At 40.5% G+C, this 17,555-nt stretch overlaps 1 protein-coding gene across 2 annotated transcripts in view; it reads right to left on the bottom strand.

Moving 5' to 3' along the window:
- The window catches only part of shisal1a (shisa like 1a), a 29,113-nt gene extending 12,216 nt beyond the window's left edge, over positions 1-16,897 (bottom strand). The window contains exons 1-3 of one of the 2 annotated variants that reach the window (XM_028953752.1): positions 16,865-16,897; positions 16,617-16,782; positions 3,065-3,234 (exon numbers count right to left, since the gene is read on the bottom strand). In XM_028953752.1, the coding sequence (XP_028809585.1) occupies positions 3,065-3,131 (67 nt within the window). In that variant the 5' untranslated portion in view covers positions 3,132-3,234; positions 16,617-16,782; positions 16,865-16,897. Of the gene's footprint in view, positions 1-3,064; positions 3,235-16,616; positions 16,838-16,864 lie in introns of those variants that run through there. The other variant, XM_028953753.1, reaches the window with a different exon arrangement.
- Positions 16,898-17,555: the final 658 nt, after the last annotated feature.

Raw genomic sequence — 17,555 nt, 5'->3', positions numbered from 1 at the left:
AATCATGGAGTGACTGCAGAACAACTCTGCGACTGTTCTTGAATATGGGGTGCTGTGTGTACATTAATGAAAAAAAACCTTAAATGATTTTAGCAAATGGCTGCAATTTAACAAGTAAAACATTTAAGGGGTCTGAATACTTTTGTAGCCACTGTATATGCAAATAATTATGTCTTCTCACTTACACATTTGTATTTCTGTACTAATGGGCTGAATTGAAATACAATGAAGGAGCAGTATGTCAATAACGTAATCACAATGTAGACATTCCCACTGTCACCTCTTTAACTAATATCATCAAATTATTTGGGTTTGCTGGATATCCTTGTACTGATGACCATTATGGATTAATGTGAGAAATGTTAGGGGTAATATTAAACAGCAGCACAGACTGCCAGATGTGTCTAAATTCAGAAAAAAAAAAAAAAAGATACTAACATTCTCATGACCAACGATTCTATTACATAACACAAGCATAGCACTGCAGAGGGCAGTGGTGGACCTGCAGCTTAGGAAGCAGTCTTGACTGTTGACTGAAAGGTTGTAGGTTCAAATCCCAAACTGTCAAAGTTCCACTGAGCAAGGTACCGTCCCCACACACTTGTCCCCGGGCATCTTTCATGGCCCACTACTCACAAAGGGTGATAGGTTAAATGCAGAGGACACATAACAAAAATAATCACTTTGACTTAAATATTATGACAAAGAATATATACCGAAATACTGTATATCTATGAAAAAAATTCAACAAAAGTTTCAACCACACATTCTGTTTGAAACAGGATATCAGACTTGTCTGTTACATCTGTAAATATTTTACTTCTTTGCATACATTTTAAAGTGTAGTGGACGCTGTGATGCCTTTTTCATGCACAAAATGAAACATACAAAATCATTCTAGGAATATTTTTCAGGCATAAATGGAAAATCGGCACTCAGCCATATGGGTTCCAATAGGTTCAAACACATGGTTCTGGCTGCAGTTAAAGTTAGAGGGTTTCGGTTAAGGTATCAGATAACCTCAGAATGCATTTTTTAGAGCATTCGGGTCCATTCGTGTTTTATTACACCAATAGTGGACACACACAGACAAGCTCTGAGTTCATATCAACCAGCTGTGCAACTGTTATTACAGAAATCTTTCACTTTAAGAGGATATTACTTAAAAGGGGCCCACAGATGTTTCACATTGACTTTGTCCTAAGACGACCTGGTGATATTAACAATATTAATAACACATGTCCATTTTCCTAGCATGTTAGACGGCAGCATAAACTGCCCATAAAATCCTCTGGGATCACACAGCAAGCTTTTATTCCATCAAAGGCACTTAGACCAACATGCTGCTGTAAGTATGATGGGGAACCATCATGGGGAACCTTCATTGAAATCCTGTGTTTTATAACCTTATGCACAAGAATATTGTCCACCCTCCTAAAATTAGACCTGTTTCTGTTTTCTCCTCCCTCAGTCTATTGCATGGCTTCTCAGACAGCTTTAAAAAGGCTGAAGGCGCTTCAAACACAATAAGCCCCCCCCCTCACACAACAACGCTTCAGTCAAATATTCATGTCTCTGCTTTTTTATGCAGGCTGGAGGGTTACGTTTCTCAGCTCCCCACACTATACACACACTGTCCACAGGCTTTCTATGTGACATGTAATTAAGGATCACCAACCACCCAACAGCAGACGGTGAAATGGGATTGTGGCAATTAGGTCCCACTCTGAGATCCCCACACTCAGAGGTTACTGTGTGACTGCGGTTTCTAAGTGTAAACCTTTCACTGGTGCCCATTATGTGCCCGATGCTGCTGTTACATAGTCCATTAAACATGACTGGGCAGTGTCATTAAACTTGCTTCACCTTGTTTAGGCTTCACGGAAAATTAAACATAATTTCATTATATCACATAGATTGCATGTGTGACTTAAAAAGCCATGAAGACATGGCAGAAGCAACTGTGGCATGCAAAAGGACGGGTATGTCTACTCAATTCATCTGTGTCATCCTGTAATGATCCGGACCGGCAGGGGTTACTCCGGATCCGGAGTCCGGACCGGAGTTTCATGTTCGTCCTGTGTAATGTTTCCTGATCGTGTTCACCTGCTGTCTATTTATATAATTGTATAAAACTATCCTGTTCGTGTCTGTTCGCCGTCGGGTCATTGTGCGTGTTGATGTTCCCTTGTCTCGTGAAGTTTGTATTAAACCCCTGTCCTGTGATCGTGCGAATGCGTCCTCCTTCATGCCATGTCCAGCCCACCCGTGACACATCCACTAAACTACAGTTACTTAGGAACAAGAGTGCATGGAATGAACTTTGTCCACTAGACATATCCTTGCTGATAACTGCAGGACTCACAGTAGACCATCCTTCCAGAATATTTGTTTTAGTTAAGGGAAATGGAGAGAGAAGGGCACAGGATGTAACAGGGACACCAGTTAGGATATGATAGCAGATCCCAATTGATTTCTCTACATTCCTGCCATACTTATTATACATTGCAAATTGTGTCAAATTATGTATACATGTAATAATTAAACTGGTTGGTTATTTTGTTACGCAAAAATGAACTCATTAATCATCTTGTCACATAATGTTAACTGAGCTTCATCAGATTCTAGAACTTTCTATTTTGAGTATTGGTTTGCAATTAATCTGGCATGAACATTAAGTGACTTACATATTTTGAACTGGATCTAAAAATAATAAAAAAGATTTACATATAACCATTTCATGTATCCTATGGATTTGATGTAAAGTTTTTGTACCTTTTCTGTCAAGTCAACATGTAGAATTTATGAATCAGGACTTTCCAGATAAATAATATGAGAACTGCTTTTCTGATAATCTACTGAGAATTTATTAACCATATTCAAATATACAGTGTCCCCAGTAAACTAGAAAAAAAAACACAACAAAAATTTAAAATAAAAAATTTAAGGCAATAGCTGCATGGGTATGAAGTTGAGGTATGAAGTTCCAACAACTTTTCTTTTACACTGTATATGCGAAGAATTGTGACTTGGTATGTAATGTGTCTGTACGTGTAACTCTCACCGGCAGTGGACAGTAGCAGGAAGATGACGGCCAGTGTGTTAAAGGACCAGCGTTGGTACATGGTCATCTCTCTGTCAGCATGAGGGAGCAGCGCTGGACACCCTACTCACACACAAACACACACATTCTCACACACGCCGCTCTCCTCATGACTGTGGACCACTCTTCACCTGTCCAGGGGACACAGAACACAAACCACATTGTCAGAGTTGCTTTTGACAACTGCTGTCAGAAACATCCCTTCTGACTTCTGAAGTTAGGGTGAGGCACGACAAACTGACTACAGGAAACAAGAAATAACAGAGGCCCAGCAGACAGCTTTCAAACAATCATTTGAGCCTTTTATGATTCTTGTTTATATCATAAAACAGTTGTTCCTGAAAATGTGTGAAAAATGCAACATTGGGCTCTTTTCAATGTACAGGCTAAAGCTAATTAGCTAAATTAGAAGGCTGCAGGTTCGAATCCACCAGCCATCAAGGTGCCACTGAAGTCACCCTGAGCACAATGCTCCCGGGGCACATTTCACGGCTGCCCACACTTTAAATTCAGAACACATTTGATTTTGTGCACTGAATGCCAAGTGCTGTGTATGACATATGGCAAATAATCACTTTCACTTCACATCAATGGGGTGTGGGAACCGTGGGAAAACTGCAAAGATTGCTAATCAGAGGAAATGCCCTACCTCTTCACATTGGTATCTGGGAAGCCAATAATCAGTCAATCCAGGAGAAGCAGTATTTCATTAACAGGGTTGATGAATGGGAATGACTTTTAATTGACAAAAAAGGTTTAATAAAATTTCACTTTTTGTAATTTGTGAGTCGTAACCAGAAGCAGATAACCTTAAAACGCTGAACAGAGGCTGTGCATATCCTATTCAGAAAGTGAGTCATGTGTGAAGAAGGCAGCACTGTCGGAATTGACTGGTGGCTTGAGTGGCAGAGTAAGTTTGTAGGGGAAGGGGTGCGAAGAACTCGCAAGATATGGCAGATGAGGCTGATTCGGGGGCAGTGACACTGCAACTCACACGTCACCTCCATCACACATCACCTCTGCAGCCACACTGCTGACTGCAGCCGTTTCATGCCCACATCGGCCCTACTGACACATGCAGGTATGGGTGGGCGAGAAAGTGAGAGTGAGAGAGAGTGAGTGACAGAGGGAGAGAGAGAGAGAGAGAGAGCGATAGAGCACATCAGATCACCCACACACCGAGGAGCTCTTCTACGTGCACAGCGTACAGATAAACCGGGAGACAGCACAACCGTTTTTTTTTTTCTTTCACAGCTTCTGCTTTACTGGTGGGATTTCCTCTTTCTTTTTCTCCATGTGCGTCCCCTCCAAGCCCCTCCCCCTTAGAGTGAGAGAAATCCCAGAGCAGCACGTTGCTCTGTTGCCTCATCTGAGAGGCAGAACCTCTTACTGTTCCAGAACCCATGAGAAATAACAGATAAGCTGACAAGATCCCATTCACACAGCTTTGCCTGAAGTTACCTGCTGACAGTGTCTTAACATGCACACATGCATAACACACCTATTGCATTTATATAACTACTTCTGAGTAATTCATTCTTTTTTCCAAATGAGAGTAGTTTGCATTACATTTTCCCACAAAGCAGATGCTTTCTTTGTCATGGATAAGCCTTTGGAAAATCTAGGACCCCACAAACACTAACACACACATATAATGCACACAAACAATGTACAGCTGACCCAAAGAAACCACCAACACGAATCACGTCAGAGCTTAGTGAGAACGAATAGGTAATGAGTTGGAGTAGCAATGAGGCGAAGCTCCGCTCTGGAAACACACCCACACACAAACACCACCGGGACTCGCAACCATGAACAGGCTGGATAATGCATATGATTGCACTTATGGAGCAAGAAGGAGAACAGAGAAGGAGAAGGAACGTAGAAAAAACTTTATCCTAATAAAGACATGTTTGTGTGCCTTAAAGTCATTACCCTTGGATGTTTATTAAGCATTTTCATTTAATGGGCATGTTTATTATTCATATCCAAGTTTTGCAGAATGTAAAACTTCTACCTTATAGAAGTTTTCATAGTTAAGTCTTGCCACTCAGAACATACAATCAACAGTTACAGGGACGGTAGTCCTGGAGGCCACCAGTCCACACCCCATTTACCCAAATTAAACAGGACATCATGCAAATGAGAATTATTGATAACAACAAAGGATAAAATGGCATGAGGGCTAAAAAGACAAAGGAATCAAACAAAAACAAACCTGCAGGTGTGTGGCGATGCCAGGAAATGAAAACAAACATAAAGTAAGTGACAGTGTACACTGTAATGTTGCAGTCCCGATCCGTCGGCTGCATTCCGGTTTTAAGGGAGTCCCAATACATTAAGGCCAATTGGTGCCGGGTGCAATGGATCAGGACTCCCTAATCATCCTTATTCTTCTACTCCTCTTCTTTGAGTTTACTGCCAAAAATAAAATACCTCTAATCGTGATTAAATAAACTAATACAAACATTAAGTATTTAATTTCTCATTTATTATTTCATGAATCAAAGCTGTACTCGGATTATAGATGAAATACAGCAAAATCTACAGGAAATGGTGTTGATATTTTATTCACATTGATGCTAGTGCATAAACTGGAATGACTTGTATTTTGAGCCAAATCAGTTAATCCCACATTTATTTTAACTGTGATTCTACTATCATATTTAATTAGTTTCTGTCTCACACTCAAATGAGGATGACAGACCAAGAAATAATATTCATGCTCATGTTTTATTCATTGTCGATGCTGATATACAAAGTATTTAGCATTCATCCACCATTACCTGGTCCAAATCTCTCTATTACAAAACTTTACAACAAAGTTTGAACTTCATTGTGCTATAAAGGCAATTTACACTCTATGTATCTATTTAGCCAGCTTTTGCTACACATGGGACATTTTGTTGCATTGATTTAACTAATTAAGTGACCATTTAGTCATATTTTCCTTTATTATAGTGCAAATATGACAACTTCTTATTTACATTTATGGCATTTGTCAGGCGCCCTTATCCAGAACGGCTTACAATCAGTAGTGACAGGGACAGTCCCCTGGGAGGCTACCACCACCCAAACTTCTGGTATATACAATCCAGAGGAGTGAAAAGGGACTGAAAATGGTTCCAAATTATTAGATTATTAGATGAGCAGGATATATGAATGCAACCTACGTGTATTTTTCAAATCAGATTTCTTTTAGTGTTTCGTCCCTTCTAAAAAGTAAAGTGATACACAGCATTGTGTCCTGTTGTGTCCTCATATTTTTTAACATGTTTACAGAAGTGAGAAGTCCGATTTAAGGTCAGGAATGGATTATCTGACTGTATGTATACACACCAGCCCAACATGTCTGTGTTTGGTTGACAGCCACTCTGCCTCGCTGTCTGTCACAACATGCCACAGCGGCAAGCTCGAGAGAGGCGGAGCTGGCGTTCCCCAGCGCTGCGCTCTGCCAACTGAAAAGAGAGACGCTAAAAACTCCGCACACGCTCCATCATAAATCCTCATCCCTCCGCCAATTACCAGTGTTGCAACATTTGAAACATCTGCTCCGTTTCGGAGAATCTGACAGGGTGCAGACTCTTCCTACTGTTTACACGTGATTACCGTTGTCGTGGCTAAGCGGCTATGGATTACAGTTTCTGGTCCAAAAAGGGTCATTTGCATTTGATTGTGTGACTAACACAGAATCCTTAAACCCACACTAATCGTGATGTTTGCTGACCAACTTTGCCGCATATGATTATTTACTGAGCGTCTTTAGGCTCAGGTGAATGTAACCATGTATGATTTCTGAGAAATGTTGTTATAATGAAGGCCAAACTTTAATCTTTTATTCCTCTCTATCAAAAAAAAAAGAAGCACATTAAAATAAACAATATGCTTCTGTGCAGATCAAGCAATGTTTGCTGTTACCTTGGAAACCTATGGACAAGGGGAAGGCTTTTTGTCTTTTGTATGCAGGTCCGATAATTAGTTTCTCAGCAGAGGGGCGGAAATGAGATTCGGTCCCTATAAAAGAATAATGAAAGAGAAACAGCACGTTCCAGTTCACGAAGGCTGGAGAGGACTGGTTAATTTAAGGAACGTTGTGTGTGCTGCCACAGATGGAGGAGGCTGTTTCCCTTCTGGCGGTGTGTGTGTGGGGGGGGGGGTTTAAGGGTAAGGAAGAGTCCCCACCGCCAATGTAAAGAACACTGTCCCTACCACCAATGTGCTACCGAGGTCCCCTTGAGCAACATTTAAAAATAAATGAATCATTACACACTCTGTTTTGGGCCAATTACAACAAAGGCATTGGATTTTCTCCAAAAAATGTCTGAAATAGCGTGTGTGTAACCTTACATTTATGGATTAGACAAAAATGCAATAATGGTACATGACGTTTTAAATTCTCTTGAATACTGACCGCTCTTTGATCAATAACACATTCACTGCTAATGTATCATCTACTTGCAAGAATCTCTACATTTCCAAGAATAATTTCATTTACTTAAATTATGTCAGGCAGACATACTATATTGTAGATTATTTATGGGAAAAAAGAACTCTGACATTTCCCTCTTAAATCAAATAGCAAAAAGGATGTAGTATGCTGCATGATTATGAGGTGTAATGTAACCCTTGTGACCAGGTCATCCACACAGACTGATCTATGGTGAAACATGAGAGAGAGTCTCTTTAAATCTATTGTGTATTGTAGTTTTGCCCCATTGTGAGGGGTTGACTAAACATGACCAAATTGAAGTCTGAGTCTGTGCCAATCCTGCATCCTTGAAGAGCCGAAAGGAGAAGGAAGCACCCCTTTGTAAGCGTATCTACACATCCAAACATGCAGGTTCTCTCGGCAAGGTTCCAGCGAGCTGTTTACAAAGAGTGCAGAAAATATTGTGCCGTCCCAAGGCTAACCCGCAGCGAGGGCCCATTCATCCTCCCAAGGGCCTGTGTAGATGACACAGCTCACAGACCTGCTGTAAAACGTCAGTGGGGCTGTATTTCAGCACTGACTGTAAAACAATATGGGTGCAGTGGCTCCATTGGCCCTGTTCAATAGGAAAGAAGCTGATATCCGTCCTCCATGTTGTCAGATTTGTAGCCGTTTCTGACATCAACTGTACCACACAGACTTTAATTTTATTTGGAGAGATATGCTGGGAGGTTGCTTTCTTCCACACAAGACTGTCATTCACTTCGTTCCCAAGCATAAATGTGGCTTCACATAGTCCTGGACCACAAAGTCTTTAAAAAGCCCAAAAGGAGCAGAAAAAAAACAAGAAAATACAGTTTACATGAGAACAACTGAACTAAAACATGATGATATGATACTGATAACTTCACATATTTGCCAGTAAATTTGAAAGGTGGGGGGAAAGAGGCATTGTGAGTGTACCGTGCACAGTGACATCAAATGCTGTCTTCTAACTGCCAGATCTCTCCTTCCAATCTACTGCCGCAGAGTAGCCTATTTTCAGTTGCAACCTACACGCACTAACCTCCACAGTGGTGGTTGATTTGTGTTTTTCTCCACCTGACTAAATTGAGTTTGTCAAACATTGCAGGTTATGTGAGGGTGTTCGAGGGTGGGGTGATAGAACATCATTCTGCTGAACATGAATTCACATCCATCTTCTCTCAAATTAGCCTTCAATTTGCCCAGGGGAGATTGGAGGGTGCAGATTCTTCACCGGTGACCAAGATGAATTGCATCATTTTAGCTGAGTGATGCAGCACAGAGGCGCACAGAAAACATTTTGGTGAAAAATCGAGTCGAATGAAACTGTTTTCCGGCTGACTTCCCCCTTTCAACATAAAGATGTGTGAAATTTAAAAATGGTCCTTTGTCAGACTCACACTCTGTGAGAGAAGCCTGTGATCAAACTTTCAGCAGCGCAGTGGTGGGGTTGCAGTTTGAGAGCGAAAACGCGCAGCCCACGTCAGCCAACCAACCAAATTCAAAGCTGCCCTGGAGCACATGCAAAGTGCCTCTGAATTTCAATAACTTTGAAAATTTTCTCATGTCGCATCCACAGTTTTGCTTTTTTTCAGCATGGCCAATCGAACAAGACAGTGTTGCGGTCTGCATTCATACAGTACAGACCTGAATTAAGCAACAATTATCAAAGTGATGTTTCTTTTTTTTAGGAATAAATAAAACAGGAAATTATATTGGAAACTATTATTGCTCTGTAAATTTCAATGTAATGATGTTTTTCTGTGAGGAGAGGCTGTTGTCCCCATGGTTACAGATCCATCATTGCCTGACAAGGACATAACTATGCTTGATTCACACCTGACCTCGTAATCGGTCACTTTGATTAGAGGTCATGGTGAGGAAATATGTTTCAGAAAAAAACATTTGCACACCTTCACCCTACCTGTTACACATATTTTATGTTAATAACATAAAAGAGTAATATTTGGTTATGTTTGCAATATTTGCACGACTGTGGTCTATAGCAGTCTCTAAAGCATTTCACTGCATATCATACTGTGTATGACTGTATATGTGACAAACAAAATTTGAAATTTGAACAGTCTGTGCACGACATGCACCAGCTGCACATTTGAAAAGAGGCATACATGTGTATGGAGGTGTCATGTGACATGCTGTAACATTAGTTTAAAAGCAGTGCTGACTCTCACAATAGTAAATGTCACTCATGTTTAAAATCATTAAATTATTTGTTCAGTTGACAATATAAATTTGTTCATGCACAACACTTATTTAAGTGTAAAACACTGATATCTGGTGAATGCTCGCTCTATGCTTGCTTGAATCCACCCATCTCGTAAAAAGGGGAATGTTTTCGTGGAAACATCATTTACTTTCGGGGACACACACAAATTGTACAGTGACCTCACGCCCTGGTAAGTTTCCTCAGTGTCAGTCTGCTGTTCATTGACCTTCCACTGGCAACCCGAGGCTGACTGAATCAAATTAGTACCTGATGCTTGTCTAGAGAATGATTTCTAGATCTGCACTCAACTATGTGAACTCAATTATAAAGACTTATACATCCAGACCACTGCACTGGAATGTCACCTGGCATTGCAATCCCATTCTAGACTGTTCTAATCCATTTGTGGAATGAACTTTCAACTACCTTTCAAATTGTACATTTCTCATTGTGCTAGGATAAAATATCTTCAGTTGTGATTTACTTTGCTTAAAAGTTTTTTCCAGGCGACATTTATTGTGATTGATGAGTAATGATGTAATGAGACAGTTAATACCGTGCCATATAATTAATGTTGCTGATGTTGTTGAAACAACATCCGTATAAACAATAATGATATGCAATATAAATCTAACCAACAAGAGACATTTTTATTAGGTCTACCACAGAAATGTCAGCTCCTCAGCTGAGCCATTAGACATTAGAGGCAGTGTTGGCCTAGCGGATTAGGAAGCGGCCCCGTAATCAGAAGATTGCCGGTTCAAATCTCGATCTACCAAGGTGCCACTGAGCAAAGCACCGTCCCCACACACTGCTCCCCGGGCGCCTTTCATGGCTGCCCACTGCTCACTCAGGGTGATGGGTTAAATGCAGAGGACAAATTTCACTGTGTACACCGCGTCCTGTGCTGCTGTGTGACAACACTTCACTTCACTTCACTTTTGTTTTGGAAACTGGGCAAGAGCACAGATGGCATAGCAGGGTTTCCACAGATCCTTAAAAATTCAACTTTCCAAAATTAGGGAAATGACAAGAGGCGGTCCTAGTCGGTTTGGTGCTCTGTCCAAGTCCAAAAAGTCTTGAGGGCTAAAGTTCTAAATCAATTCAGTATGCCACGCCCTTTCATGTCATCATCCTATCATCAATGCAATGTTCTAAAATGAATCTCTTCTCTAGGTTGGTTGTCTTTGGCTGTATACTATATGCACTCACTTAGATAGTAATGGATTACTGATATACATAAACAATATACATTTATGGCATTTAGCGGGCACCCTTATCCAGAGTGACTTACCATAATTAGTTACGGGGAAAGTCCCCCCCGAGAAACTCAGTGTCTTTCTCAGGGAGACAGCAGAAGTAAGTGGGGATTGAAGCTGTGGTCTTCTGGTTCATAGGCCCGTGTGCTACCCACTAGGCTACTACCACCCCAGTAACCAGTTTAACAAAATTACAGGGCAACAACGAAACAGCATCTAGTCACTGGTTAGTGGCGTCCACTTTCACCATACAAGCCATTTTTATGACTTCACTGCACTTGACTCCAGTTTAACACAGCAGTGGTGGTTCTAGTGAGACTGGAAGAACAAGCCTCAACTCCTGCTGAGTATTTAAAGGCCTGCTGTTTTAGTACATCATCCTGCCCTCTCGACTAAAGGCAACATTCCACTTAGAAACAGCAGCTCAGGAATCCGCTCACTGACTATATCCATCCTTCTCTTACTGTGTCTCTGCTGTCATTACAGGGCCTTTTTACTCCATAATTGTGAGGATGTGTTTACATGATCTTGCTGTTACACACAGTTAGCATTCACAGTAAGAATGAAGATGAGGAGACAACAAATCAGTAGGAGAAAGAGCACACATACAGAAGCAAATTTTTGTGAGTACCAAGATGATAAACAAGCACCATAACATAACATTACATACATACATACTTACATACATACATAAACTAAATATAAACGTACATATCAGTACACTCACATTAATTCACTGAAGTTCAGCTGTAGTAGAAATGGTTTTAGACAGTTGGGGTGGGGGAAATAATACGGTGGGGTAAATAATTATTAGATCCCCTGTGAAATGATCAGAAATGATCAGTTTCTAGTTTCAGTGATAGGTTTATTTGAACAGAACAAAAAAAATCCATAATAATACATTTAAATTCCAATTCCAAACTCTGCACCATGGCCAAGGCCAAAGAGCTTTTAAAAGATGTCAGGGACAAGGTTATAGACCTACAAAAGGCTGTAATGGGCTACAAGACCTCCACCAAGGAGCTGTGTGATAAGCTGACAATAGTTGGTGCGATTATTCACAAATGGAAGAACCATAAAATAAGTACTAAGACCTTACATTGTGGAGTTTCTTTTTTTTAGAGATTATGAGAATGGTGTTGAACCAGCCCAGTACTACTCAGGAGGAACCTGTCAATGATCTCAAAGCAGTTGGGACCATGGTCACTAAAAAAAAAAAAATCCCTATACAGTGAAGGACTGAAATCCTGCAGCCTGCAAGGTCCTCCTGCTCAAGAAAGCACATGAACAGGTTTACTACTAAACATCTAAATTATAAGAGGAGGCCTGGGTGAAAGTGTTGTGGTCAGAAGAGACCAAAATTAAGCTCTTTGGCATCAACTCAACTTGCCATGTTTGGAGGAGGAGAAATGCTGCCGATGTCTCCAAGAACATCGTCCCCATCGTCAAACATGGACGTGGAAACATTATGCTGCAAATGGCTGTCAGCAGGAGAAGGTGATATCTTCACTTTATGCAGCCCCCAAGCATAGCCAAGGGGATAGGACAACTGCACCACATCAAAGGGAAGATGGATGGGGCCATGTACTGTCTTCTCACAGCCAAGGCATTGTTGAAAATGGCTTGAAGAATCTCTGCAGGGAGTAGTGGGACAAAATCTGTGGGATTTTTTTCTTGTTTCAATTTTTTTGTTCTGTCTCTCACTGTTCAAATAAACCAAGAAACTGATCATTTCTATGATAGTGGCAAAATCAAATAATTATTTCTTCCACTATATTTAGCACACAAAATAATGTGCTAAAAATTGACTTGCTGTTTTAGTACACTAAAATATACTTTAAATATTGCTTTAAATCTTGACTCTCATTTTTCCCCTCCTTAATTTGTGAGAATTTGGTCCTAAATCCTAAGCAGAGAAACATTGGACTATGCACACCAATAGATGGATCGGATTTACCAAGAACAGAACAAAAATATCACACCAGACACTGACCCTAAGCCAATGGAAGAACATTTCAAATATTGTGTGATTTCCAGACAATGTTGTCTGAAATGTTCTATTATATTTGTATTATCTTTGTATTCATTCACCTCCTCCAAGTTTTGCCTCTCATGATGACAGATGAGCCAATGATATGCCAATAACCTACTCTACATGAGCAGAAGCTTCCTCATTCAGAAGCTTCCTGGATAAGTTGCTCTCATTGCCTTGAAGCACTGGACTGTTGTCTGATTTGATAGCTTTTTTTTTTTTTAGCTTTTCTGTTTGACTCTGTTATTGGTGTTTGTGTATATTTTGGGGCTTAAACTAGGGTGCAACAGCAGTACTGTGAAGTGTAGTTGGGTGAAGACATAACAGAGAAATCGCTGTAGTAACAGGCGGCTCTCTGCCAGAAAAAAAAAGTGTGTATAACCTTTGAAAACCCTCAAAACGAACAAGGTAATTCTCTATGAAATGTGGAGGAAAAAAGTTTGTCTGTGAAAGGATAAGGCCCCCTGTTGCCCACTGAAATATCACTCTCATTAATCCTGACTCTTTGCTCCATTCCAAAATGTATTTTACACCTAAGAGGAATGATGTGTCTGACCTAAATTGAAGAATCTAAATTTGGAGCCTTAATTCAGACTAACATTTTCTCGTCTGGACTTGGTAAAGGTTGAAGGCCTTGTGCTCCTGTGAAAATCTTGTGTCCCTGTTATAATTTAAAGTGGTTAATACTGTCCCATGCATGCAATGCAGCCTACCTGCACTGCACATATAATCAATTCTGAACCAAAAAGGATCCCATTCAAGCAACAACAGAGGCCCAAATGTTAGCATTCAATTATTATTTAGATGAAAATGATCTCATTATCTCATCTTATCAAATTATCTCAGCTCTTTCTGAACAATTCAGCATTTTGAGCATTTCAGACCTTGAAGCTCATGGGCATCACTAAGAACTCTAAGAACTCTTTTTGCGTAATTTATGTCTTTGCATAATGAGCAAAAATAATGAGAAACTGGAGGAAAGACAGAGGTTCACGAGGGGTGAGCGGCATTAAAATTAAGTTGACACAAGGTGCAAATCAGTAATTTTGATCTCATAGAGCTTATTGCCTGAGACATGTGAATGGCATCCATAGATCATCTCTGCCAGCTTCTGGATCTAGACCTAAGCAAAATAAATCTGTGTTAATTGTTCCTTCCTGATCACATGAAATGAACGGCTGGATTGGTTTCTCACACCAGGATTGCCCAGTTGGCTGTAAAGTCATCAGTAAATGCAGCAACACCCTGTCTAGTTTATTGTTTCTCCTTCATCTGCAAGAGAACATGAAATAAAGGTGCATGAAATAAAGTTCTGGGAGCCACAGACTGCACTACTGTTCTTTTACAGTGATGAGTAGAGTAAGGTGTGTTGTGTACAATATCATAAGCAGTGATTGCATTACTGCAATGTGGATCACATGCGGATGATCAGTATTTCCAAAAAACAATGAAGTGTGATGCAGAGAGGCAGTAAAATGCTTTCAACCATGAAAAAATACTGAATTTAAATGATTAAAGCATCTGATGGTTTCATAACAACGGCACTTACGAAGTTTGATTGTCCATGCCACCTCTACAAATTAATCTGTAACTTAATCTGCATAAAAGTAAAAACAACAACAACAACAACAACAAAAAACACTCGTATTGCTCTTTGTGGGGGAATGTGGTGACGGTCTTACGCTTGCGAGCTGCAAAAATCAGGCACTGGGTGTTATGTATTGTTATGCTTGCTGTGATTATAGTTAATAGTGTGCTATAGGAAACATTTTTTTACCGATTTTTTATCTGTAGTGGTGGCGTATCAGTTAAGAAAGCAAACTTGTGATCGGAAGGTCACAAGTTTGACTCCACCAACTGTCAAGGTGCCACTGAGGTACCCTTGAGAAAGGTATCGTCCCCACACACAGCTCCCTATGCTCTGCACACTGCTCACAATTGGTGATGGGTTAAATGCAGAGCACACATTTCACTGTATACAGTACAGAGTGCTGTATATAACAGCTGACAAATAATCACTTTCACTCTTGGAGGTCACTGATGGTTGTATACATTGTGAGGGGATGGTAACTTTTTGTGAGTCCTGCCAAATCCTCTTAAACACAAGCAGAATGCTCAGTCTTCTGTATTCCTTTGTAAAAACAGCAGCACTTTTCTCGCCGGAGAAGATTCAGTAACAAAATTGTACAGTTCATTAAGATATAAAACAAAATGTTCCATTAATCTCTATAATACATATATTTTATTATGTATGTCGACTTATACTGAAGTAGAGGTAAAATATTTATGCCACATCCATAATAAATATGATCTTAATGACACAGTTGTGTTATCACTGTGTGTCATTGTCAAAGTCATTGGTTATTTTTATTACGAATTTCCACACTATGTTCAGGTCATAGAGCATGTAAAAACACAAAATGGCAATTACATGTCATAAACCTCTTTTGCTGCAGGAAATGTTAGAGAGGCCATCAGGCCATAGATGTTGAGCTGTTGCAGTACGACACAATCACCCCCCACCAGGTCAATACAAACGACACAGGCTGATTAAGATAGAGGTCGAGAATAGTGGCAGCTGTAGTCAGTGGAGAGGAGTTCTCTGAATTCCTGATCAACACACACACACACACACACACACACCAATACCATTAACATAAATGATCAGAGCACTCACACCTGCTCTCACAAACAAAAACACAAAACCACACAGACACACACTCTGCCCACCACTGACCACTGATGAGTGTGTGAAGTGGAATCCCTGGGCTCCTATGGCGTGTTGCTTTTATGGATTGTCTGGGGATCGTTCATTATTTCTCAGAGGGGGGTTGTTCTGCCTTCTACTGTTTACAAGTCACCAGCTTTCCTCCAGTCTACCAGTCTAGTGCTGAAACAGAACACACACACACACACACACACACACACACACACACACACATACATACACAAACCCTAGAAAGGGCTGTCAGCTAGAGAAGGTGATATCTTTCCTATATGCATACCTTTAATTAATGTCCAGATATATTCTCGGATGAGATGGAAAGACAGTGATCTAATTATTAAGTTTTAATAGAATGGGCATTCTCCAAACCCTATCCCTAATTTTTTACCTTACCCTTAGTTAGAGTCCCTGATTAATTTTTTCTCACAGGGACCACAGAAGCAATCCCCAGTAGGTGGGTGCAAACCCACACACTCACACTCAATAAACTCACATACACATATAGCGTGTGCGCACATGAAAAAAATCATACACATAAAAGAGCAGCTACTTCTAGTCGTGGAGAGCAGAAGTGTGAGGACAAACTTGGGGGTGCTGAGTGAGAGTGCAACCCTGGTTTGGTCAGATACAGCAGATAAACACACCGTCCTTTTAATCACAGAGAATGAACACACACACACACACAAACACACACACACATTCCAGCAGGTTAAACTTTTAAAAGACAGCTTCTGTACAAAGGCAGCTGTTAAGACTATTCAGGCTCAAAAAGTTGTTTAGATCTGATGGAGAATGAAGGAGTGGAGTCTGTACATACCTCTTAGTGAAGAAGGGATATAAAGGTACAGGTTGTCGTTTTTTTCCTCTCCTCCTTCCTCTCCCCTTTCCTTTCCTTCTCGCAGTCAGTTGCCACGCCGTTGCACCATGTTCACGGAGCGTGTTCAAGACATCCTGCTGCCTTTTCCACTGCAAAGTCACGGCAACTAATCAGAGAGAAAAGAATCAGCAGCGGGAGAGAGAGGAGAGCAACACTCAACAGCCTTCTACAGCGCACACTGCACTTACTGCACACTCGCTGAGAGAGCGCGAGAGAGAGAGAGAGGGAGGGAGGGAGGAGAGAGAGAGAGAGAGAGAAGTGATGCTGAGCATGTGAGGCAGAGCACGTGTGTTTATGTGTGCGTGTGCTTGCAGAGTGGGTGTGGCTTTGCTGTATTTCATGTATTGTATGTAGACATTTGTCCTTCGTGTCATTCCTGGAGCCATGGAGGTCAGAAGTTCCTGCACTTGCGTGGAATAAGTTCAGGTGGATACATACCGCCCAACCCTGCCCTCACACCATCCATCTACACAATAGTTTTAATCGCTTAATTGTCACTGGGAAATGAGATCCATGTGTTCAGCCAATAACAACACATGGATCCATATGTTCTTTTGTGTCCATATCTGTCTTGGCTGGATCAATATAATTGATTTTTGATTTTGGGCTTTTTAAAATGTTGTATTATTTCATGATGGTGTCTCACATTTTAGTAAAGATTTCATGGAGACATTACTATACACTTAAAATATCATAAATTGTACAAAATCCAGAACCCAGTAATCAAGTGCATAAACCTTACATTCGCTTATGTATTTTTCACCAATGCATTTGTCTTTTTTTTCCATGAATAAGGCGATAGACTGTGTACTAAAACAATGCCTTTTGCACCCGAAATAAAATCACATTCACAAACAGCAATCCGTCTTCCTTACTGAT

Source organism: Denticeps clupeoides, chromosome 15, assembly GCF_900700375.1.
Source record: "Denticeps clupeoides chromosome 15, fDenClu1.1, whole genome shotgun sequence".
NCBI lineage: Eukaryota > Metazoa > Chordata > Actinopteri > Clupeiformes > Denticipitidae > Denticeps > Denticeps clupeoides.
Note: the sequence above shows the minus strand (reverse complement) of the source record. Positions and strands in the feature narration are given on the sequence as shown.